Source organism: Dasypus novemcinctus, chromosome 5 (assembly GCF_030445035.2).
Source record: "Dasypus novemcinctus isolate mDasNov1 chromosome 5, mDasNov1.1.hap2, whole genome shotgun sequence".
In the NCBI taxonomy this organism is placed as follows: Eukaryota; Metazoa; Chordata; class Mammalia; order Cingulata; family Dasypodidae; genus Dasypus; species Dasypus novemcinctus.
In genome coordinates, this window is record NC_080677.1 from 166,562,813 (window position 1) to 166,587,809 (window position 24,997).

The 24,997-nt window shown below is 53.2% G+C and overlaps 1 protein-coding gene across 1 annotated transcript in view; it reads left to right on the forward strand.

The window, feature by feature from the left end:
- The first annotated feature begins 381 nt into the window (after window positions 1–381).
- The window catches only part of ST8SIA6 (ST8 alpha-N-acetyl-neuraminide alpha-2,8-sialyltransferase 6), an 85,677-nt gene continuing 61,061 nt past the window's right edge, over window positions 382–24,997 (forward strand). Inside the window, exons 1-2 of the mRNA XM_058297906.2 lie at window positions 382–532; window positions 1,033–1,131. Coding sequence (XP_058153889.1) covers window positions 432–532; window positions 1,033–1,131 — 200 coding nt within the window. The 5' untranslated portion in view covers window positions 382–431. The remainder of the gene's footprint in view (window positions 533–1,032; window positions 1,132–24,997) is intronic.

Consider the following 24,997-nt stretch of genomic DNA (forward strand, 5'->3'; position numbering starts at 1 on the left):
CGTCGCCACTCCGCAGCCCCGCACGTGCGGCGTCAAAGCGGCAGTGGTCAGCACGTACGAGGGCGAGGAGGGCCGCGCGCCAGGGCGCTGCACCCGCAGGCAGGGGCGCGCTGGCCTTCGGGCGGGAGTCCGCCGAGCCCTGCAGAGGTCCCGGCCCCTGGAGGTCAGGTGACCCCGCGCGCGCGGCGGCGGCGGCGCCCGGGAGGAGCTCGGCGGCTCGGGGACCGTCCTCTGCAGCGCGCCGCGCCGAGCGCCGGGCGGGCGGGGCGAAGGCGGCCGCTCCCCCGGTGCCCGGGCCCGCCCTCCGCCCGCCGCTCCGCGCCCTGGGGGCGTGCGTGGCGGCGGTGGCGGCGGCGGCGGCGGGTCGGGGCCGCCAGGGCTGCGCTTCCCCGCGGTGGCGGCGGCGGCGGCGGCGGCGCCCGGGGCTCCGGATGCGGCCGGGGGGCGCGCTGCTCGCCCTGCTCGCCAGCCTGCTGCTGCTGCTGCTGCTGCGCCTGCTCGCGCGCTCGGCCGACGCGCCCGCCCGCCCCAGGTACCGCCGGCCGCGACCCGCGCCCGCCCCGCGGGGCCCCTCCCCGCCGCGCGCCCACCCCGCCGCGCGCCCACCCCGGGGTCGAGCCCCTGCCTGTCCCGCCCGCGCCGCCTGCCGCCCTGCGCCCCGGGAGCCCCGCGGCGCGCCGCCTCCCCGCCCGCGCCCACCCCGCAGCGCGCCCACCCCGCGCAGCCCCGCCGTGCGCCCCGGAGCTCCGGGCGCCCGCCCCCTCCTCTAGGGCGCGCAGACTTCGGGCTGACCCGCAGCGACGGGCTGGGGGTCGGGAGGGGGGTCTCAGGAGGGCGCCAAGGGGGCTCAGACGGGGCTGGCGGGCGCGAGGGCCCCCGCGTGCGAGGCGGGACCGGCCTCGGGGGCCCCTTGGGGCCCCTGCTTCCCCCTCTGGCCTCCGCCGCCTCGCACGGGAGCTGCGCGGAGGGGCCCAGGCGCCCGCGCCCCGCGCCCCGCCAGGTGTCCCGACCGCGCGTCTCCCTGTCACGCAGGCTCGAGGCGGAGGGAAGCCGGACGGCCACCCCGCGCAGCCCCGCGGCGCCGAGAACGCCCAGGAGCCCTGCCCGCCCGCGGCCGCGCGCCGCCAACAGGTACCGGGGCCGCTTGTGCGGGCTGCTCGGGACGGGGCGGGAGCGGGAGCCGGGGCGTGCGGGCGAGCTGCGTCCTCACGGGGCATCTCCCAGCCCAGGCGCTCCCGACCCCTGCGCCAAAACGGGCGCGGGGCTTCCCTCTCCCGAGGGCGCGTCGAAAACACGAGGGCTGCGGCTCAGCCGCCGTCCGGGGCTTTTGCTGGGGCTTTTTCGCTTCTCTTTTAATGTGCACCAGCGGGCGCAGGTTTGGGAGAAAGAAACTCTGGGCACAGCGCTGAGGAAGTCTGTCCTTGGCGAAATGAACACCTTTTTCTTTTTCGTTCATGTGAGTGTTTATCTGTGTGCGTTATTTATCTGGGTTTTTTTTCTGATTATAAAAGTGATCCATACTCAGGGCAGAAAGTTAGATAATAATACAAATGTGTAAAAGAAAGCAGGACTCATTCAGAGTTCCACCACCAAGATCTAATCTTAAATATTGGGTCTATTTTCTTTCAGAAGTTTTTCCTATACATATGTATGTTAAAAATATATTTACGATTTTACTTTATAGTGTGTGCTCTGCCTTTAAAAAAAAAACAAAAAAACCCAAAACATAGACTTATACATGCCATTAAACATTTTCCAAAACGTTGCTTTTCATGGTTGCATAATTCATCTTTAAAAATGTACCATAATCTACTTAACTGCTTCCATTGTTTGATATTTGGGCTGTTTCCTGTTTTTGTCTTGTCTGTTATTGATAATTCCATTAAGTACCTCCTCATATGTAAATCATCTTCATTTCTAATTAATTCTCAGGATAGATGGATAAAGGTGGGGGATAAGGACAAGAGTGGGCACATTTCAGGTCTTAGGTGCTACGGCCAGAGCTCCCTAGAAGGGGCCAGTCGGCTGCACTCACCCCAGGATTCCTGCTCCCTGCCCCGCTTGGCTTGGGCGGCCTCCCCCCCACCCCGCCTCTCCCCCAGCTGCTCTCCAGAAGCCCTTTCCTGCGTGTGGGCTCCTTTCTCGGCCTGGACCCCCGAACCTCCCGTCCCAGCTGTGGAGGCTCTGGACCATCGGCCCCCGGCTTCCCCCGGGCAGGTTTGGGTGCCAGGGGCCCGTGGCATCACGGCGAAGGATGTGCGCGGGGCGGGGTGCCCTCTCTTGCCAAGGCCTGGACCGCTGTGCCAGCGGGGACGGGAAAGGACGCCCCGGTCAGGCGCTCCGGTCCTCGGCCTCTTCCGAGGGGATTCCTGGATGAATTTTTCAGCTGCTTGGGCAGCCTTCTTTTCTACTCGATATCCTTGAGATAACATAGGATAGTCATAATTTTTTCTGAGTGTGGTCCACTTTATTAAGATTTTTAAACATTTCCCACCGTCGTGCTGTTTTTAAAACCTCTTTGTCTTAGGCTCTGTTCCTAACCCCTTTATCTTTTATAATTTTGACTATTTGGGTGGCCGGGTCCAATCTGCCATCTGCCATACTGGTTGGTTGTGATTTCTTAGCTTCTCTGAAGCCAGTCTGATCACCACCCCCGGAGCCCCCAGGCAGGTGGCGATGCCGCGGGGACAGTGACCGCCAGCATCCAGGCCCTGCTGACATCAGTGCTCGAGGAGAGACTGTTACTAGCCCATTTTATAGATGGGGAAACTGAGGCACACAGAGACGAACCAAACCCGCCTAACGCCACAGAGCTGGCGAATCCGGAAGCAGGCGTCGGGGCGGGCAGGCTGCGGCAGACGCGGGCTGCGCCCTCAGCGCGGGGTGTGGGTGGGAGAGGGACCGCGTCGTTCCCGCGGGCAGAGCTCGTCAGGCGTGACGGCTAGCTCCGCTCGGAAATACTTATTCCCTCAGGAACTTTAAGGCTCAGTGGTTGCTCCCACAGTCTCGCTCCCTATTTTTTTTCCCTTAAACTTTTTATTTTTAAACAATTTCAGGCTTACAGAACAGTTGAAAAATAATACAGCGTCCATGCAGAGCGCTCCAGGGGGAGCCCTCCCCACGCAGTCCACAGCGTTAGCACTTTGCCCGGTTGCCGTCTCGCTCTGTCGGTCTGCCTGCCTGCGTGATTTTCTGAAGTCAGAGAGCAGGCAGTGTACCTCCTGCTCCTTGAACCCCTAACCCCGCCATGCGCATCTCCTAGGAACAAGCCTACCCACCTAGAAGCCGCCGTGATCGCAGTTACCAAGGTCAAGAGCTTCGACCTAGCCTTAAAGCTCGGGTGATATTCCAACTTCGTCGCACGTCCTCATCATGTTCTTCTGGGCCTCCTCCCTCCATTATTAGGCTCAGTCCAGGACCGTTCCCTAACTGCTCCTTTCTGTTGTTGTAATTGTGGGAACGTTTATACCCCATGAGCCCCCCACCCCACCCCTCCCAGGCCCACCATTCAGTGGGATGCATCACGCTTGCTGTGTGTGCTTCGCTCACCGCCACCCGTTTCTAGAACTTTCCCACCTGCACCTGCTCCGCGTCAAGCCCCATTGCCCCTCCGCGCCCAGCCTGGTATCTGTCTCCTCCCTCCTGCCTCTGTGCGTTTGGGGCTCCCGCCATTTCAGGTCAGTGGGTCACATGACACCTGCCCTTTGAGTCCACCGCCTCTCGCGCCTCACCTGACGCAGCCCAGGTGTGCTGGGGGAGGGAGGCTCAGGTTGGGGCTCCGGCTGCCTCCAGGGCCCTGCTGTCCTGTCGTGGGGCCTCGGTGTCGGTGTCCGTTGTTCCAGTATGAAATCAGCCGCCCGCGGGTCCCTTCCCTCCTCCCGCCAGCACTCCCTGGTGGTCTTGGCGCACCTGGGCTCCCGGCAATGCAGCCGTCCTCTGGGGGCCTGGCGGAGCTGCCCCTTGGTCCTGCCCTGGCTCCCCTGGCCTGGTGCTCAGCAGTTACAGCCGGCGAGCGCCCCAGCCCAGCTCTTTCCATCCCTCCGTAAGCAGACGAGGTCAGCAGCGGTTCGGGGAAGTGAGTGCCCGGCTCCCGCTGCTTGAGGGGCAAGTAGATGACCCTGCCCTCGCTAATTTCAGGGGGAGGGACTGCCCAGGGACAAGCTACAGCCAGAGTCCCAGGTGGCGAGGGTGAAGCTCCCTCTGGCCTTGCTGTTCCCTCCTCTTTCTCCAGCCAAAGCACCCCCCCTTTCTGCACCGCCCCCTCCCCTTACTCAAGGCCAGAAATCTTCAGGCTTCCCCGGCCAGGAGCCCCCAGGCCTGTCTTAAACTAAGCCCTAGTGGTCTCCTGGAAAGCTCAAGGGCCCGTGTCTTCCAGGAGAGGTGGTAAATGTGCCAGAAAGGGAGAATGGTGGAATCTGGAAAATCTGCTCTTAGGGCTGTAGCTAATCCTGTATTCTTGCCTCAAGTTGAATGTCACCTTGTCATTTCTCTTTTCTTTCTTCCTGTCTATCTCAATCCCCGGATTAGGGATTTTTTTTTCATCTTTTTTTTTTATTTTTTAGATTATTTATTTATTTCTCTCCCCTACACCCCCGCCCCAGTTGTCTGCTCTCTGTGTCTATTTGCCTTGTCTTCTTTGTCCGCTTCTGTTGTCGTCAGCGGCATGGGAATCTGTGTTTCTTTTTGTTGCGTTGTCTTGTGTCAGCTCTCTGTGTGTGCTGCACCATTCCTGGGCAGGCTGCACTCTCTTTCGCGCTGGGCAGCTCTCCTTACGGGTGCACTCCTTGCGTATGGGGCTCCCCTACGCGGGCACACCCCTGCGTGGCAGGGCACTCCTTGCGTGCATCAGCACTGCGCATGGGCCAGCTCCACACGGGTCAAGGAGGCCCGGGGTTTGAACCGTGGACCTCCCGTGTGGTAGACGGACGCCCTAACCACTGGGCCAAGTCCGCTTCCCCGGATTAGGGATTAATCCCTCCATCCTTCCCCAGTGGATGCCTCGAGATGACTAGAAGGGTCACGTGCTCAGAAATAAAAATGCACGAATAGTTTTTTTCAGAATATGGTCCTGTTATAATGTGTTCTTTTTTTTTTCTAGTAAGGTTTGCCAATTTCTGTCATTGTTAAGCAGCTCTTGGATTTATTTATCCCTTTCTGATATATCTCCATGTTTTATTTCTTTTGTGCTAGTTTTACCTTTTAAAATTTCGTTGTTTTTTTTTTCCCCAACTTAATGTCTTGAAGTGAATGCTTGGTATATTATGTGATTTTTCTCTTTTTCTTTGTAACAAAAATATTTATTGCTACGAGTTTACCTTTGAATACTGCTTTGGACCGATGTCTTAAGTTTAGATACATGGCTCTCTGATTTTTAAAAATTTATTCTAAATATATTTAGAAATTAATATATTTTGTTTTGTTCCTGTGGTTGTTTGGAAGGATTCTTTTAAATGTCTACCTACGTGGAATATTTTTTCTTACATATTAATATTTTCTTAAACAATATTAATTTTGTTATTGTTCGTTAAAGGGGTCCAGTCAAACCCTGCCATAAAGTGCTAAGCAAAGTTCCCACATGTTTAGTAGTGAGAAGTTGGGGCTGACTCGTGTGAGGTTAGTGAGTGGCCACAGCAAGCCTGTGCAGGAGCGTTGTTGGGTCCCAGGCCCCCTCCGTGGGCCGCCCCGCTGCTGGCCGAGGCTTGGTCCTTTTAGGTGGCTCTTGTCCATTCTGGCCTGAATGTCCACAGGGTGACTCGGGCCTTCTGGACAGCAGCTGCTCATCTATGAGCATCCGGGCAGCGGGAGCCTGTTCAGGGCCCACCCACTCACCGGACTCCAGCTCCACTCTCTTCTCCTAGCGTGGTCTTTCTCCCCTCCCTCCCCCCCATTTGAGAACTGGGACTAGGCAGAGGGCAGAGGCCTAGGGCCCAAGTCACGCTGCAGCAGCAAGTGCTGTGACGCTACGACAGAGTTTCTGCCACGTTGCTTTAGGTGAACACAGAGCAAAGGAGAATAGCCTGCCATTTTAACACCAAAAAGACGGCTGCTGCTCCTAATTTGGTGCCTTTCAAACCCTTCATATGCATTTCATGTGCATATATGTATGTACATTTTGGCATGAGTTAGTAATATTTTTAGCATTTTTGAGCATATATATGACATTTTAAAATATTGCTATGACTTGCCCAACAATTCATCACATTTATTTTTCCAATTTTACCTTGCTTACCAATATCTGAGGATGACCATGACTCAAATTCTTGCCAATACTGGGTATTAGAAATTTTTCGTGTTTTATAATTTGAGAAATGGTATTTTATGTGTGCATTATTTTATATCTGTTTATTATTTTGTTTGTTTTTTCAGATGTTTAATAGCTATTTATATATTTTTCTTTTCTAAATTGGATTTTCATATCCTTCCCTATGTTTCTATCAAGATTTTAGGTGTTTTTCTGGACTTATTACAATTGATTTACTAGTTTATCAACGATTTAATTGTGGTTTTAGTTATTTAATAAATGGAAGTTTTTAATCTTTCTGTAGTCATATCCGTAATATCTACTTTCCTTTATTAATTCTGCTTTGGAATATATATGTTTTCTATCTTGAGCTAAGCAGCCAACCCTCCTCTTTGAACATTATTTTTATCCCTAGAGGGATAAAGAGGCAAGAGGCTCAGGCAGAGCGGAAGGGTAGAAGAGAAGGAAAGGAAGTGAATGGGACTGCTGCTCTCCTGCCAGATGCGCTGATTCTTTCCAGCTGCTCTCCTCTTCTACTGCTATGTGGTAGAGGTACAGGGGTTCTGCAGCAGCTCATGTGGGGCAGGAAGAGGCGCTTCTCCAAAGAGCCACCAGTGCTTTGGGTAAACTTGACACCCCATGCCTTATTTTATAGCTTCTCTTCCCATCGAGAAGCTGGTTACTGCTCTAGTATATTTATCTGTACGTATTTAGCATGGTAACCCATCTCGTGTACACTTTTTGATCAGAAGAACATTTAGGGGGCAGATATCCCTTATTTTATATGACCAAGTACCAAGATTATGCTCCCCATAGGTAATCAGTCAGTAATTCTTGGAAATTCATATCTTTGAGCATAATTACCTCTAAAAATAATTATGTATTTTTGAAATTACTGTAAAATAACTTGTTAGTTATCATGAAATACAATGGAATCCTTTGACATATAACTTTTAGACCATAGCATTCCGAGAAATTGAGGTTGTAAAGAGAACCATTCTTTCTGAAAATCATCAAAATCTCTCGCTTGTTGCTGGACCCAAGGAACCTCAGTGGGAAGGCAACATGCCTTCACGTACTGTCTTCCAAGGATGTATTCAGTATTCCATAGCTTCTTTTTGAGAACGTGTTGCTTTATTTTCTTACTCTGTGGGGCACCCACTTTGTGATTGGAATACCTTTTACTGCAGTGGCTTGTGCTTTGTTATTTCAGAGGCACAACACAAACCTGCCCTGATTTTGTTTGTGAGAGTCATACGATGTGCATGTTGAGTTTGTCGACACCTTTGTGTGGTTTTGATTTGGGGATCTGTCCAGCACCCTGTGTTCCTTTGGAGTAGCCAGCACACAGACGCTTTCTCTGACCGGGGAGCACCGTTTGTCGATAGAGAGCAGGTGCTGTGACGGTCTGCCTCATCTGTTTCTTTTGCCTCCATATCCTGCCATAACCTGGAGGCTAGCATGTTGGGATTCGAGGACAATACTACTGGTATTGGGAGGTGCACTTGACCTTATCGCACTGCAGGATGGACACCCAGCCAGTTTTACATGGTAAAATATCAGTGATGACAAAGCTCAAGTCCACAGCTTTATGTGTGAGTTTATAAAATAAATATTGTAGCTGGAGGGATTTGACTCAAACCTGGAGAGTTGAAAACTCATATCTGTAGTCATTTCTCTTTTTTTGTTTCTATTTTTGTTTCATTTTTTATTACTTTTTTTAAAAGATACTTAGATCACACAAAATGTTACATTAAAAAATATAAGAGGTTCCCATATACTCCATTCCCCATGTAGTCATTTCTTTGAGGGACAGCAAACCCTAATAAACATTTGAACAAGCAGGCATAAAGCCTTGTGATGTTTGTATCTGGGAGACTTTTTTTTTTCCTCTCATTTTTTTTCTTTATTTTCTTTTAAATGTTATATTAAAAAAATATGAGGTCCCTATATAACCCCCACCCCACCTCACCCATGCCACCCCTCCCACATCAACCAACTCTTCCATCTTTGTGGCACATCCACTGCACCCAGTGAACACATTCTGGAGAACCGTTGCAGCACATGGACAGTGGTCCACATTGTAGTCCACACTCTCCCCCCATCCACCCAGTGGGCCACAACAGGACACACAATGCCCAGCATCTGTCCCTGCAGCACCACCTAGGACAACTCCAAATCCTGAAAATACCCCCACACCATATCTCTTCTTTCATCTCCCAACCATCAGCAGCCACTGTGGCCACCCTCTCCACATCACTACTATAATTTCTTCCATTGCTAGAGTCACAGTAGTTCTATAGCAGAACACCAGTAAGTCCACTCTAATCCAAACTCTATTCCTCGATCTTGTGGACCTGGTATGGCTATGTCTAGTCCCCCTCTACATCAAGAGGGGGTTTAGATTCCATATGGATGATGGATGCTATTCTCCTGCTTGCAGCTGTAGGCATTCTTGGCTCCCTGGTGTGGTGGTTGATCTTCTTCACCTCCATGTCAGCTTGGCAGGGTAAGTCCAAGAAACCAGAGGGGAGGAGTTGCAAGTCTGCTGAGGCCCAGGGCCTGGCCGTCACATGGACAGTTCAGAGATTCAGGTCTCCTGAGTATACACCAACCCAAATGCCAACCACAGGTCCGGTACTAGCTATAGATTTGCCATATGACCCAGCAATTCCACTGCTGGGTATATACCCAGAAAATCTGAAAACAAGGACACTAACCACTATATGCACACCAATGTTCATAGCAGCACTATTCACTATTGCCAAATATTGGATCAACCCAAATGCCCATCAACAGATGAATGGATAAATAAAATGTGGTATACACATACAATGGAATACTACTCAGCTATAAGAACAAATACACTACAAACACGTGGTAACATGGCTCAATCTTGAGAACCTTATGTTGAGTGAAGCAACCCAGGCATTGAAGGACAAATACTATACCATCTCACTGATATGAAATAAGTAAACCAAGCTGTCTCAGAGAGCTAGAGACTGGATGATAAACTTTAAGGTTGTTGGAGGGTAGAGGAAGGTTGTGAGCTGACAGCTACTTGGGTGAAATCTATGGCAAGCTGGAGGTAAGTATTTGTACAGGGAAGGGATAAATTGGGGCATAGGGCTAACTTTGGGTGGGACTGTGTGGGCTTTAGGGGCGCTACGGATGGGAGTATGGGTCAGATTGCCCAAGAAATTGGGGAGAGGGTAAGGGGAACATTAGATCATGGGAGATTGTCAGGTATGTGTTTGAAACTGTGGTGCAGAGAAAACTCTTTAGAGAATGTAATATGGAAGGTTGCCTGTTTCGGATGCTTAAGGAGGGGGTTGCATCTGACACAGGGCAAGCTTCTGGGCAGTGTGTGAGTGCTCATTTTGTCATAGTGGATTATATCATTGGGTGGATTATATCGTACAATGAGAGTGAAGGTATACCCACATCCTGGGGAGGACTGATGTTCTCAAACAGGGGGAATTGTATTTCTTCAGAGAATCGGTGGCTCCCAATGGATTAGGGCGGTCAAGTATGTGAAGCCCTCAACATTTTTTGCAAGTATCTCTGAATATGGTCCCTCAAGTAATGAAGATTGATTGCCATGGAGATCCCCGAGGGGAGGGGGAAAGAGGTGTTGAATACATGGAATCAGGGTAACTGTGGGGCAATGGAAGAGTTCCACAGGATCATGCCATGATGGACATAGGTCATGTTAAATTACACCAAAAATGTATAAAAGTCTGTAGGCTAAAATGTAAACCATAACGTAAAACATAAGATAACTAAAAATTCAGAAAATTGTATAGTCTAAAATATAAACCATAATGTAAACCCAAATGCAACCATGTTTGAAAGCTATCCTTTCAATATCTGTACATTAGCTGCAGCAAATATAATATGAACATGTAAAAAGATCACTGTTGGGGAAGGGGCAAAGGGTTTGATGTTGGATATGTGGGAGTACTATATATTGTATATGTGAATTACTGTGACCTAAAACTTATGTCAAGAGAAACTTAATAAACAGTGAAGAAAACAAAAAGAAAAGGAGGAAGGTAGACACTGAGGAAGAAATGGAAGAAATTGCCTTGCCACTGTACATACAGGGCAACACCTATAGCTTTTTCATTTCTTTGATACACCAATTTATTTTTCCTTTAATTTAATTTTTCTAAATTTCTATGTATCCTGTATCTAACTTTTAAACCCATCACTATATTCCATTTTTCTATTAATGGAAACCTGGGTTTCCTTTTTGGAAGAAGTTTTGGACTATAGAGGTTCAACCATGGTGGGGGAGGAGCACTTGTGTGGGGTGTCATTGGTGGGGGGCACATGGTTGGGAGGGAGTTCTCCAGGGCATGTATACAGGGTACATAGAAAGGTTTGGATATTTTCAAAGTGGTTTCAGTTGGAAACGACAGATGAAAGAGTGCTAAATTCCTGACCAGGGGAGCTCTATCACATTCCCCAATGGAACAACAACAATCCCCCAAGTGCAATGGCAAAGGTCAATAAAGATAGATGGTCCAACAATGAGCCCTTGATACTGATGGCTCCAATTATAAGCCTGTGTGCCTGAAATATGAACTAGGCCTATAGCTGTGGGGTGCCTAAGAGTTACCTCCTGAGAGCTTCCATGTTGCTCAAATGTGGCCACTCTCCAAGCCAAACTCAGCATGTAGATGCATTGCCTTCCCCCCAGCGTGGGACATGACTTCCGGGGATGAGCCTCTCTGGCACTGAGGGATTACTACCAAGCACCAGCTGATGATGTAACTACAGCAAGACCATGAACAAAGATGTCAACTCAGACCAGCAGAATATCTTAGCTTACATGTGAGAACTTTTTTTTAAATAAAAGATTTATGGATTAGTTAGCACATATTGCTGCAGTCCATGCTAGAACCCTGACTTTTGTGGGATTGCAAAAACTTTGAAAAGCCACAGAGCAATGAAAACTTTATAGAAATGTAACTTTAGATAAGTACCCATAAAAAGTGTATTCCTAAAGCAAAATTAAGTGTTAGGTTTATACTGTGCTTCTGCTGGATGACCATTTTAAACAAAGATAGAATATTCTAAGTTAGGAGGTTTGCATGTAAAAAAAAATTTTTTTTTCAAGATTTATTTATTTCTCCCCACCCCCTCATTGTTTGCATTTGCTGTGTCCATTTGTTGTGAGCTGATCTTCTCTTTCTAGGAGGTAAAGGGAACCAAACCTGGGACCTCCCATGTGGGAGGAGGCACCTAATCACCTGAGCCACCTCCACTCCCTGCTTTTGTTGCATCTCTCATTGTGTTTGCTCACTCTCTCTTGGTTGTATCATCTTGTGTCACCTCACTGCACCCGCCCATCGCATTGGCTCGCTGTCTTGCTCACCTTCTCCAGGAGGCACTGGGAATCGAACCCAGGACCACCCATGTGGTAGTCGGGAGCTCAGTTGCCTGAGCCACATCCGCTTCCCTAAAGTTTTTGAATATTGGATTAACTATATAATTTTGGGCTTTGTAAACCCTATGTTGATCTTTCTATAAAATCTGTAAAAACCTGAAAAATCTTAATTTTACAAAATTTTTAACACTTTAAGATTTTCTCCATTTTCCTTAAGCGTGTGTCTTGGTGAGAATGAGACATGTATTACATTGAATAGGTTGTTTTACATCATCTTTATATTGCTGTTGGGGGATTTTTCAAGTGTGGAAACTTCAGGTAGTTTTTTTCAAATGCGATTTTATTGATTGTGACAAATTCTTTAAAATGAAACTGAATTAAATTAACTAGCAAATTGAGAGGTGGCCCTCAAGGATGACAGAGTGAGGAAAGCCTTCTTAACAGACGGTGCTGAGACAGCTGGAGCCACACATGTAGAAAGATGAGCTTTGACCCCTACCTCGCCCTGTACGCAAAATCGATCTCAAATAGATCACGGACTTAGGAGCTGAACCCGTAAAATTTGTAGAAGAAAACATTGGAGAAAACCTTCACGGTCTCAGGTTATGGAAAGAGTTCTTACACGTGGCAGCAAAGGCACAGTCAGCAAGAGAACACAGCAGGTGAGGCGCATTTCATCAAGGTTAGAAAGTCTTGTGCTTCAGTGTATATCATTAAGAATGAGAGAAGATGTTGGTAAATCATATATCTGATGATAGAGTTGTATCCAGCATATATAAAGAACACAACTTAATAGCAAGAAGATAGAGAAACCAATTTAAAAATGGGCATAAGATTCAAAGAGATATTTCATTCAAGAAGATACAGAGATAACTAGTAAGGACATGGAAAGATGCTCAACATCATCAATCTTTAGGAAAATGCAAATCAAAACTGTAGGAGGTGCCACCTCCCATCCTCTCCATGACGGGGTAATGCCCTCCCAGGCCAGGCTCCCATGCTGAAGCTCTGCAGTAGGCCTGCTGTGCGATCAAAGACAGGCAGGCTTGTGGCTGGGTAGGGGGAAGGGATGGCTCTTATGAAGGAGGACTGGAGCAGAGAGGAGAGTAGCAGGTGTTTTACAGACTTAGGAACCCATGGCACTTCCCATGGCCTACGCATACCTTCATGCTTCTAAGAATCCATCTCTTTGCCTCAGGAGTCGTGGGGTGATGATTTACTGCTCTGGTCACATGGCAGTGACGCAGTGGAAAGCAACCCAGGACTTAGTGTCAAGTGGAAGCACTGAGCCTGGCCTGGACCAGGTGAGGCATGGTCAGCCAAGGGGAGCTGCTGCATCTCAGTTACACGGTCAGGCCTTGGGCAAAGGGCCAGTGACCCAGCTGTGTCCTTTCATTAGCGTGGGGCCGGTGAGTGTTGGCAGCCAGCATCCCTTCGCGAACTCCCTTCCTTATTAGCTTGGGGAACGTGAGTCTTCACAGCTGGGGTCCTGTGGGTATCACGTTCAAATTCCTTGTTAGCATGGGGCCTGAGTAACAACACAGCCTCGATCCCATAGTGAACTCATCCGGATTCCTTATTAGTTACAAGGGGCCTGAGTACTGCCTTGATCCCATAGCAAACCTGTCCTGGTTCCTTATTCATTAAAGGGGCCTGTGCATATTCACAGCCTCGTTCCCATAGTGAACCCCATCCGGGTCCCTTCTCTGTTACAAGGGGCCCCTGCATACTCACAGCCCGCTGCCCTAGTCGTCCCTGCTCATAGTCCGTGTTTCTTGGGGGCCCTGAGTATTCACTGCCTGGATCCCAGTAGTTAACGCCTTTCAAATTCCTTTCAGTATTGGGTGTGTGTTTTACGCTGCTGGGTCCTGTAGTGGCCATGTGCTCTCTCCTTATTTTGTTAGGGCCTGAGTATCCCCGGCACGGATGCTCTGGAGAGCCCCGTCCTAAGTCCCGGTTTGCTTGTGGCCGTGGTTACTCCAGGCATGGCTTTCTGGGGACCCGTCCAAATGCCTTATTAGCTTCGGGGCCTTGATCCCGTAGTGACCACGTTCAAATTCCTTATTATCTGAGGGTGGGCATTTGCAGCCAGGATCCCTCAGTAACCCCTGTGCAAACTCCTTATTAGCCTGGGGGCCATACGTTCAGAGCCTGGGTCGCCGAGTGACCCCATCAAAGTCCGTACTAGCCTGGGGGCCCCGTGCAGTCACTGCTTGGATTCTATAGGAAAACCTGCTCAAATTCCTAGTTAGTTTGGGGCTGAGTATTGGCATCTGATACCTCTCATGAACCCCGCTCAAATTCCTTATTAGCCTGGGGGCCCCGAGTCTGTGTCTCACCTGGATCTGCACTGAGCCCTGTTAAATTTCTTATTTTCATGCTGGATCCCATCGCAAGCCCGTCAAACACCTTATTAGCTTGGGGGCCCTGAGTCTTCACAGCCTGGACCCCAGAGAGACCCTCTTTCAAATCCCTTATTTTCTTGGGGACCCTGACTGTTCCCAGCCTGGATCCCAAGTGGCCCCCATTCAAACTGCCTTAACGAGTAGTCCCAGAGGTGGAAGTCTTTTTAAGAATGCTGGCCCTTGGAACTAGTTTTTAACATTTTTCCTTTCTTCGTTGGAAGAGCCACACTCTTAGAGGGAGTTGGAGTCTGTGTTGCACAATTGAAAATGCCCAAATGCATGCATGTATCCCAGAGATTTTGACCGAACTCAATATTATCGCTTAAGAAATGGCGCCAGTATTGGGAGATAACGGGGGCTGGGAAGGTGTACTTATGCTTAACGTGTGTGGAAGTTTTAATTAACTTGACTCTAAATGTGTGGAAAGAAATAGAGTTGATGGAACACATTAAAGTGAGTAGCAGCTGGTTTTTAAATGTGATTGTGGCTGAAAAGGGTAGTCTAGGGCTGTAAATGTCAATTGAAAAAAAAGCTAGAGAGTAATCTAGAGACTGAATTAAACAGTGAGCGCAGAGGTGGATGAGAATTGTAGCTAATAGTACAACTGCAAGAACGTCCTTCTGTGAACTAGAACGAATGTACGTCGTTGTTGCAAGGTGGTAAGAATGTGGAGAAGCGTGGAAAAAATACAATTAATGTAATGTATGGATTACAGTTCACAGCAATACTGTAATGTTCTTGCATCAATGCCAAAGATGTACTGTGTTAATAAAAGGGGGTATGGAAAAAATATGCTGAATGTACACTGGGGCCCGTGGTTGGTGGTGATGGTCTGATGATGGTGTCTCATCATCTGTAACAAGTGTCCCCCGCGGTGTGGTGTGTTGGGGAAGGGCGGTGGTGGGAATGATTGTTTGTAAGTTCACAACTTCTGTCATAAAAATACATTAAAAAAAAGAGGGAGATGGCCCCCGGACCTCCACTTCCCACCCCGGGGACCCAGCCCGGTGGCGGGCAGCGGGCCCCGCAGACGTGGCGGCGGCCGTGGAGAGGCTGCTGGGGGAGGCCTGCCGCGCCCCGGCCCGCCTGCCTTTATCCGCCTCGCTCTGGGCTCGTGCCTGGGAGCGGACAGCGGAGCGGGGAGTCAGTGGGGCGTGGGAGGGGGTTCCATCTGGGAGTCGTGGATCCGTGGGTGGGAAGCGCCCAGAAGTTGAGGACGCGTTCCAAGGGCCCTCCGCTCCCACCGGGCAGGGTAAAGGCAGGGAGAGGCGCACCCTGCGGCGGGCTCTGTGAGGGCGCCGGGCCATGTCGGCGCCACGCCTGCCTCCGGCCTGGCCTGGCCTTGCCAGGGATGTCTCGGTGATGGGGAGCGAGGGGCCCCGTGCCCGTCCCGTGATGACCCCGCCCCTGTGTCACCCAGGGGCCTGCAGGCTGGTGGGAGCAAGTCTCAGGGATGGCTGCGGCCTCCGGCTGCTGCGCGTGCCCACCCAGCCGGGCTGGCGGGAAAGGTCTGATGCGCAGTGAGCGCCGGCTGCGGCCAGGACCGAGCAGGGCAGGCGGGGCTCGCTGGGGGCCGGGTGGGGGGCACACGGCAGCCTCCTGCGGCCTGATGCGCCCCGATCTGGCTGGGGCCGCAGGAGCCCCTGGAGGGGCGCAGCTCTCAGTCCAGCTGACGCCCGGGGCCAGCTCCTGAGCGTCCCTGCCCACCCAGGCCCCGCTCCACCCTTGACCTCGGCCGATGACCTTGACCCCACACAGGACCCCTGCGCTCACGGCCGGAGCTGCTGCCGCGCCTTCCGTGGTGTTGCAACGGTGCTGAGGCGCCCCTGCCCTGACGTCCCTCGTGGGCTGTGGCCACAGTCCCCGGGGGCTCCTCGGAAGCAGGTGCCGCGGCCATGCACAGGCACCACCCGGACCCCTGACCCTCCTGATGAGCCCTTTGGTGGCCGAGACCACCAGGCCTGCGTCCCAGCCACGGCCCCGGTGTCCCTGTGCACGCCCGCCCGCGTGGCCCCGTGGCCGGCCTGAGTGCACGTCTGCCTGGCGTGGGCTGACGACCTGCTCCGGGACCAGCAGGACTTTGTCCCAAGGGGCCAGGGCAGCAGGATGTGCCCCCCAGTCAGGCCCCATCTAACCCCAGGAAGGAGCTGCAGCCACCATAGCCGGAGCTGATGGGGGCTGGTCAACCGAGCCCCCCACGTGGCGCCAGGCGCTGCCCTGCGCCAAGTACCCTCAGCCCAGCTCGCTCCGCCTGCTGCCCGCCTGGCCAGCCCTCCCGCCCCCACCGCCCCGGCCCTCCTGCCCTGCCCCCTCCTGCGGTCCCCCCAACCTCCGTGGTCTCCCCTCCTTCTCCCCCTCCTGGGGTCCCTCCTTCCCCCCTCCTGTGGTCCCCCCAACCTCCCCCATCCTGGGGTCCCTCCCTCCCTCCTGGGGTCTCCCCCCCGCCCCGGAGTCCTTTCTCCCTCCCTGCCCCCCAGAGCCCCTCCCTCCCCCGTCCACCTCCTCCTAGGGTCCCCCCCCAGGGGTCACTTCCCCTGGGGCCCCCTCCCTGAGCTTCCCCTCCTCTGGATCCTCGCCCGTGGTCTGCTCCGGGGGGCCCCAGCCCCGCTCAGCAGGGCTGTGCCCACGCCCGGCGCTGGTGGGTGCTGTGATTTCTGGAAGCCATTTTGCTTCTTGCCGCGCTGAGGCGATTCCTCCAATTTTGAGTCCACAACTGGTGGCGAGCAGCGGTCACATGTATTTTATATATAACAATACATGTCATCAGCGGCATTATGTATTATTTCTTCCTAAATGAAAAAAAGGCGTGTTTCATGGATACAAGCTGCAAGTAAAAACCGGAGATACCAAAAACCGGAACAAACGAAACGAGGGGGGCCCCAGTGGGGCCGCGGGACCACCCAGGGCAGTGGGAGCAGCCCTCCTGTCCCCGGCGGCGGGGCGTCACCCGAGGAGCCCGTTCCCAGCTGGGGGGCTTCTCTCACTGCGTTTGGGCACCCACGGTGCTGAACGGCAGCACCCGCGTGCGGAGGTGCGAAAGGAGCAGTTCCGGCCGAGGCGGCATGGAGGGCGCGCGGGGGTCAGTGCTGGTGGTGGCCGGGCCAGGCAGGCCCAGGGTCCCGGGAGAACCGGCCGTGCCGGGCGTCCAGGGGGGCACTGTGGCTTCTGCCCTGCCGACCCCCTGGGCGGCCTCAGAGGACGACGATGTGCTGTGCGAGGACGGCTTTGGACAGCGATGTCAGCTTCCCGTCTCTGCCAGGGCCTCTGTTTCGGGGCCGTCCTGGGTGCTGGAATGGGCTCCGGCACAGGACGGGTTTGGCGAGCGTGATGCAGAGGGCCGGAGAAGATATCCCCTTTCCTCTCACCCGTGTGCCTTGTTCTAGGGGCTGTCTGCCATTGCGTTCTCATCAGGCTGCAGGGCATGCCAGGTACAGCCAAAAGAGGCCCAGGAGGGTCTGAGTGGACCACCTCCTCTTCTAAGAGTTTTTGGAGCACCTGGAACGGTTCTGGCTTGGGGTCCTTGCCCTCAAAGACCCACAGTCCGGTTGGGGGAAGGCACCAAAGCCATGGAATCACAGGAATGCTAAGTGCTGTGAAGGAAAAGAAACAGGGTGCTGTGAAGACGAGCAGGCAGGGGACCACCGCTGAGGCACTCGAGCCTCCTGAGAAATTACTAGGATTTGGAAAACAGGAACTGGTGTTTGTCAATGTAGCAGATTTCCTTTACAGAGGCCCCATTTCTTGAATTAGGTGGCCTTGTGAGCAGGTTCGGTGCTTCCGTTAATTCCTGGCAAATCTGGCCACATAGCATCGCGGGCACTTGCTCTTTTGGGTCTGCGTCTCCTCGAGTTCCTGCTCGGCTCTGGCACCGCTGAGCAGACGGCAGGAGGGTGCTGCTGGAACTGCGCCGTGCACATCGTTTCCTGCGGCGCTGACGGGACTTCCATCGTTTCGCTGCCTGACGTGTTCACCGCGCGGTTCCCGCCGACCATCGTGCTGCTTGGCCTGAGTGGCCGGCCGGCCGCCATGTCCTCTTCCGTGCCTTCTCCCCCACCAGGCCCAGTCTCATCCAGGCCTTTTGTTGAAGTTTTGAAACTTAGCCAAGTTTGCTTGGCTTTACTGACTCGTGAAACCTGGGCATTTCAGATAAGTTTCAGGTACCATTACCCAGCTCAGCGCATCATTAAAGTAGAAAATAAATCATTGCCCTACAAGTCGGTGAAATGGTTTTTCCCAGCCCATTTCACTAAGTGAGAATGTGAACCGTGGAGGAATCGCTGTGCCATGGAGCGGGAGGCCGTGGTGCCTTCCACGGCCCGGGTAGGACCAGCCAAGGAAGGTGGAGGCCAAGCTCCGGCGTGGTGCGAGGACGCGGGGCGTGGGCGCAGCGAAGGCCGTCACTGGGAAGACCGGAAGGCCTCCCGAGGGCAGCAGTGGCATCCGACCGGCTAAATGCTACGTCACAGCTCTACCCTTTATTTTTTGTGGGGAGTTGGTTCAGGGGACATGCTAACTCAGTGCACAAATATTTGTCAGTGTTTTACAGACAAAAATGCATATTTCATAGACGTTCTAGATTACTTGACTCTAGTAAAAAATAAGCTTTCCCCTCAAGTTTTTGTTTTGTTTTTTGAATATCTGGATTTTCCTCTTGCAGCATGATTTGAGGCCATTTCTGTGGGCTTAGAGGGTTCTTCTCTGGATTGAAAGTGGCGAGGAAACTAACGTCATTGTTAGGTGCTCGAGCTTGATGCAAATAGATCTGAGGTTGAACTTATCTGTATGCATGAAATAACTTCCACAATATGGTAATAGAGTTGGCAGTAGCGTCGTCTGTGATACGTTCTGGAAGGCAACGTTTAGAGTGAACGTTTGCAGAGCCTTCATTTTTCTGCACTTGCCCATTTACCCTTGTGGGGCTGTTCGCCTGTGGAGACCATTTGTCCCCAGTAGAACTAAAATTCAGCTTGGCCTTGCGTGCCTCGTCAGCCCCCGGCCTCCGCGGTCTGGGCGGTAACTGGACATTTAATTCGTAATTGTTGGCACACCAAGGAGGCCCGGGGCCGTGACGTGCGCGCTGCCGTTTCTGTTGCCACGGGAGCCCTCGTCTGTCGATTTCCTGAAAGACGGACACTGGGATGGGGGGTCCCCGGGGATCTCCGTGGGGCCACACGCGGGGTGTGAGGTGGGAGGGCTTGGCACGGGGCCACCCGAGGCGCGGGTTCTGGGCCCTGCTCCCCGCCCGTGGGTGTGGACCTGTGACGCAGCCCTGGACAGGCTGCCCCAGCTGGGTGTCCCCCGGGCCAGGGGCCCGTCTGCACCAGGAGGCCTGCGGAGCCGGAGGCACCAGGGGACGAGGACGGCACGGCCCAGCAGACCCGGAGGCCAGTGGTCCGGAGGCAGGAGGCCACCGTGCGCAGGCCGCCGTGGCGTGGCCTCTGCCGCAGGCCGGCAGCAGGAAACCCCACAGTAAAGCCACCCCGGGGCCTGGAATTGACTTGCGCCGTGGGGACGCTGGCCAGAGGTGCTGGGGGCGGCGTGGCGGAGCGGGTGGGCCGGGGCAGGCCTGGGAGCCGCTGGCTCCTGAGGGGGGCCTGCTACAGGGGCCGCCGGCCGGGGCACCCCGGGCCAGCAGGCCACCGGTTAGACCACCCGGTTAGATCACCTAGTTAGATCACCCGGTTAGAGCACCTGGTTAGACCACCTGGTTAGATCACCTGGTTAGAACACCGGTTAGATCACTCGGTTAGACCACCCGGTTAGATCACCTGGTTAGATTACCTCGTTAGAACACCCGGTTAGAACACCCGGTTAGACCACCCAGTTAGATCACCCGGTTAGAACACCCGGTTAGATCACCCGGTTAGACCACCTGGTGGGCCCAGGAGACTTCCCGGAAGCCAGGGAAGTCCCGGAAGCCAGACGCTGAAGTCGCCCGAGTGGTAGAGAAGTCCGCGGCTGGAGAGGCCGGGAGGCCAGAGCCCGAGGCTCCGCAGCCCAGGGTCAGGGGGACTAGAGGCCGCGCCCTGCCCCAAGGGGTATTCAGGGGGAAGCAGCGCCCATGGGAGCCTTGGCGGGGCGTTTTCGCGGCCTCAGAGGGTCAGCTTGGATGCTACGGAGCCCCTCGGGAAGCTGGCCAGTGCCGCCAGGGAGCCTGGAGGTCGGGGCGCCCTTCAGGGGGTCCTGGGGGAGGAGGGGGCCAGAGGCAGTCTGTCCTCAGCCGCGAGCAGCCCCTGGAACGCGCCCTTGGAGGACGCGGCTCCCGGGAGGCCCTGCCTGGCGGGGGTGTCGGGGCGCCGCCCGTGGCCCTCAAGGGCGCCCACGGACCTTGCCCGTGAATGCGTAAGTTGCACGGACACCGGCAGGGACACCGGCGTTCCCACGGTTACAGGGAGGTCAGGACGCCCCCTGGAGAGACGGCAGCCGAGCAGGCTCCGTGCTGCGGCGGGGAGAAGGGGCGGGCGCCGGGGCCGGCTGTCTCCTGGAGCGGGGCGTGTCACGGGAGCCTCGCTCCTGGTCTGGGCAGTGGGGCTTGTCGGGATGTGAGCAGAGCCCTGGTCACTTGGCCACCAGCGGTCGGCTGACGTGCTCGGTCACGTTACGCTGTGGAGTCAGAGGCCGTGCGGCTCAGCCCGGGGGTCGCGAAGGAAGCCCGTTGGGGAGGACACAGGACCGTGCTGCGCTCGCCTTCCCCCCGAAGGCCGTGAGGGGCCGGGCAAGGTCCCTGGCTGTGCCGCTCACGGCCCGTGTCTGCGCCGCTCTTCTCTCTCCCACACCCTCCAGAGCCTCAAAACCGGCCAAGGTGAAGGCTGTCGACACACCTGGACAGCACGAGCGCTTGCCTTCCAGCTGCTCTCCGCGCCCACGTGCCCACTGCCCGCGTTTGTCCTCGGCGGGCAGCCTTTTCCCCACGTCTTTCCCACCTGAGCCTTGCAGGCTCTCGCCTCTCTGCTTATTCTCTGACTCTTAGGTACCAAGATGCTAGTGGGTCATCGGGAGCCAGGGGTGGTGACACTTCCTTCTTGGGGTGGAGGATGTGCTCCAGCTCACCCTTTTCATACATGTGTGCTGCGTATCAGTGTACATGTGTGCCACATGCCTGTGTATATGTGCTGCATGCCTCATACATGTGTGCTGGTTGTGCGCACATTTGTGCTGCTTGCCTCTGTACGTATGTGCCACATGCCTATGCACGCGCGTGCTGTTTGCCTCATGCATGTGTTGCACATCTCTCATGTGTGCCACATGCCTGTGTACATGTGCTGCATGCCCCATGCATATGTGCTGCACGTCTCATATGTGTGCTGCTTGCTGCGTACGTGTGTGCTGCATGCCTTGAACATGCTTGGAGTTGAGTTACAGCAGCGGGTGTGACAGACAAAAGCCCTGCCTTTTGGAGTAAGTGCCATGAAAGGAATGGGGCAGGGGCAGAGACACTCTAAGGAGGAGGAGAAGTCTCTGCAGGGGCTGGCCTTTGAGCTGAGCCGGAAGGTGAGAAGGAAGGAGGACGCCCAGGAGGAGGGAGAGCCGGGGCTAGGGAGGAGCTCGGCCATGGGGAGCAGGAAGGGGGGGCCGGGAGGCACGGTGGGGGAGGACATGGGCCTGGGGGTGCCTTCGCTGCAGTAATCAGGGAGAGAGGGGCTGAGCAAGGGCGACAGATGTGGTTCCAGTGCTGCTTCCTTAAACCACGTGGCTGGTTTCGGTGGTTCAGCTGCTCAGACACTGAGGGGCCGGGGGGCAAGGCGGGGTGGAGGCGCAGTGCGCAGGCGAGGGCCACAGCCCGGGCTGGCGGGTGATGGCTGGGACCAGGGCCATGACCCTCGTGACAGCAGGGCTGCAGTAATAAAGCCCCACGCTCTGCTCTCCTTGTGCTCAAGCGAATGCCATGCAGGGGCTTGGCTCTGAACAGTGGGCAGTTATTGGCTCACCGTTCTGAGGCTGGAAGCCCAAACCAGCATCCTCAAGGCAGTGCTTTCTCCCAGAAGCCTCGGTCCTGGCTCCTCGGCCGCACGGCAGGGCACGGGCGGCCCCTCCCGGCTCTCCCTGCTCTTCCGGGCTCCGGTGGCGTCCAGCCTCCTCCTCTGCTGTGGCCGCCCCTGCGAGGCCTGTGGGAGTGGGCTGGGGCCCATCCTGACCAAAGTGGCCTCCTCCGAAGGCCCAGCTTACAAGGCTCATACCCTACGAGTGGATTAGGTTTAAGGGGTGTTTTTCTGGGGTGTGTAGCTCCAAGCCACCACAGCCACAGACTGCTCGGCTTACGCAACAGGAATTCGTTGGCTCACAGTGTGCAGGCCAGAGTCCAAACGCAAGGCGTCTGCAGACCAACGCTGGCCCATTGCGTCCTGGGGTGGCTGCAGGCAGTCGGTCCCTGCCGCTGTCACGTGGCCACCTGTCTCTTTCTGACTCTTCCCATGGCTTGTACTTGTGGGTCCAGATGCCCTCTGCTCACAGGGACTCCTGTCATTCCGGCTGAGGTCCGCTTTGGCCCGTCTCAATGGAGCTTCTAAGATCCCATTTACAAGTGAGTCCACACCGCCAGGGCGTAGGACGTGACCAGGTCTTTGTGGAGGACGTGGTTCCATCTACCACAGCAAAGGGTGGAGGTGGAGAGGAGCGGTGCGTCTGAGTCAGAGCTGTGGAGAGTCGGGGTGGAGCTGACAAGGGAGGAAACGAGGGTGACAGACTTTTGACTTGAGCCCTTGTTGCCGTTCTGGAGAAAGGAGAAAGAAGTCAAGCGTTAGGTGTGGGGTAAGCTGCATTTGACGAGCCTGTTATACATGGACATGGAAATGTCAGGTGGGCGTTTGGACTCCATGGAGGAGCCTGGAGCCCGAGAGAGAGGTCACAGCTACACTCAGAAGCTTGGGGTCATCAACAGAGACAGAGAGTGGAAAGCCAGGGAGGAGGACGAGATCACTTAGCAATGGAAATAGCTGGAGAAGAGAAGAGGATCTGGGAGCGTGTCCCAGGCATTCCACAGTTAGAGGTGTGGGCGAGGAGCAGGGGGGAGTGGAGGAGAGGAAAGGGGTGAAGGAAGCTGGGAGAGGGTCTGCCGTGGACCCAGCAAGAGAGGCGTTTTCAGGGAGAAGTCAGTGGGCCAAATGCTGCTGACGGTGTAAGAAGAGAGAGGAGTGGCCACTAAATGCAGAACATGGAGGATGTAGATGGACTGCAGGTGAGGAGTTTTACTGGAAGGGTGGGACTTAAGCCAGATGTGAGCGGTCTGTTGAGTGAATAAATTATTGAAGTATACAGGCAGTGACTTTAGATGATTCTGTTTTTCTCTTTTTATTGTGGTAAAATATACATAACAGAAAAACCACTTTAGCCATTTCTAAGTGAACAATTCTATGACATTTAGTACTTCAACAATGTTGCGTAATTTTCACCATCTAATTTCAGAAAGTATTCATCATTTCAAACAAAAACTCATACTCATTAAGCTGTAAGTCCCTTTGATGCACACATTTTTAATTTTGATCACATCCAATTTATTTTTTTCTTTTCTTGCTCATGCTTTTGGTGTAAAATCTAAGAGTCCATTGCCTAATACAAGGTCCTGAAGATATTTTCCTATGTTTTCCTTTAAGAGTTTTATAGTATTAACTCTTATATTTAGGCCATTGATCCATTTTGATTAATTTTGTATATGGTGAGAAGTAGGGGTCCAAATTCATTCTTTCGCATTTGGATTTCCTATTGTCCCAGAACCATTTGTTTAAGAGACTTTTCTTTCCCCATTGAATGTACTTGGTACCCTTCTCAAAAATCAGTTGGCCATAGATGTGTGAGTTTATTTCTGAACTCTCAGTTCTATTCCACTGATCCATATATCTACCCTTTTTTCAGCACCACATAGTTTTAGTTATGTAGCTTTGTAGTAAATTTAGAAATCTGGAGGGAAGCAGACATGGCTCAACTGATAGAGCATCCGTCTACCATATGGAGGGTCAGTGGTTCAATCCCCAGGGCCTCCTGACCCGTGTGGTGAGCTGGCCCACGCGCAGTGCTGCCACGGGCAAGGAGCGCCCTGCCCCACAGGGGCACCCCCGCATAGGGGAGCCCCACGTGCAAGGTGTGTGCCCCACCAGGAGAGTCGCTCTGCGTATAAAAAGTGCAGCCCACCCAAGAGTGGTGCCGCACACATAGAGAGCTGACGCAGCATGATGACGCAACGAAAAAGAGACGCAGATTTCCAGGGCCGCCTGATAATGCAAACGGACGCAGAACACACAGCGAATGGACACAGAGAGTAGACAATGGGAGAAAGGGAGAGAAATAAATAAAATAAATCTTTAAAAAATCTGGACGTGTGAGTTCTCCAAATTTGTTCTTCTTTTTCAAGATTGTTTTGGTCATGGCATGTAATTCTTTTATATGTTGCTGGATTCAGTTTGCCAGTATTTTGTTAAGGATTTTTGCATCTATATTCACAAGGGGTACTTGTGTGTAATCTTTTCCTGTGTTATCTTTATCTGGCTTTGGAATCAGGGTAATACTCATAGACCGAGTTAGGAATTTTTTCCCCCTCTTCTATTTTTTGGTAGCGTTTGGGATGCATCAGTGTTAATTCTTTAAATGTTTGGTAGAATTCAGCAGTGAAATAGTCTGGTCCTGAACTTTTCTTAGTTGGGAGGTTTTTGATTACTGATTCAATCTCTTTACTTGTTATTGGTTTGTTGATATTTTCTGCTTCTTCTTGAGTCATTTAGGTAATTTGTGTGTCTAGCAATCTGTTTGTTTCACCTGGGTTATCTAATGTGTTGGCATACAAGTGTTGGCAGGATTCTCTCACAATCCCCCTTTTGCGTCTGTGTGTTCAGCAGTAATGACCACTCTTTCATTTGATTTTCGTTATTTGTATTCTCTTTCTTTTTTCCTTTGTCGGTCTGGCTAAAGTTTTGTGGATTTTATTGATCTTTTCAAAGAATCAACTTCCGGTTTCATTGATTCTTT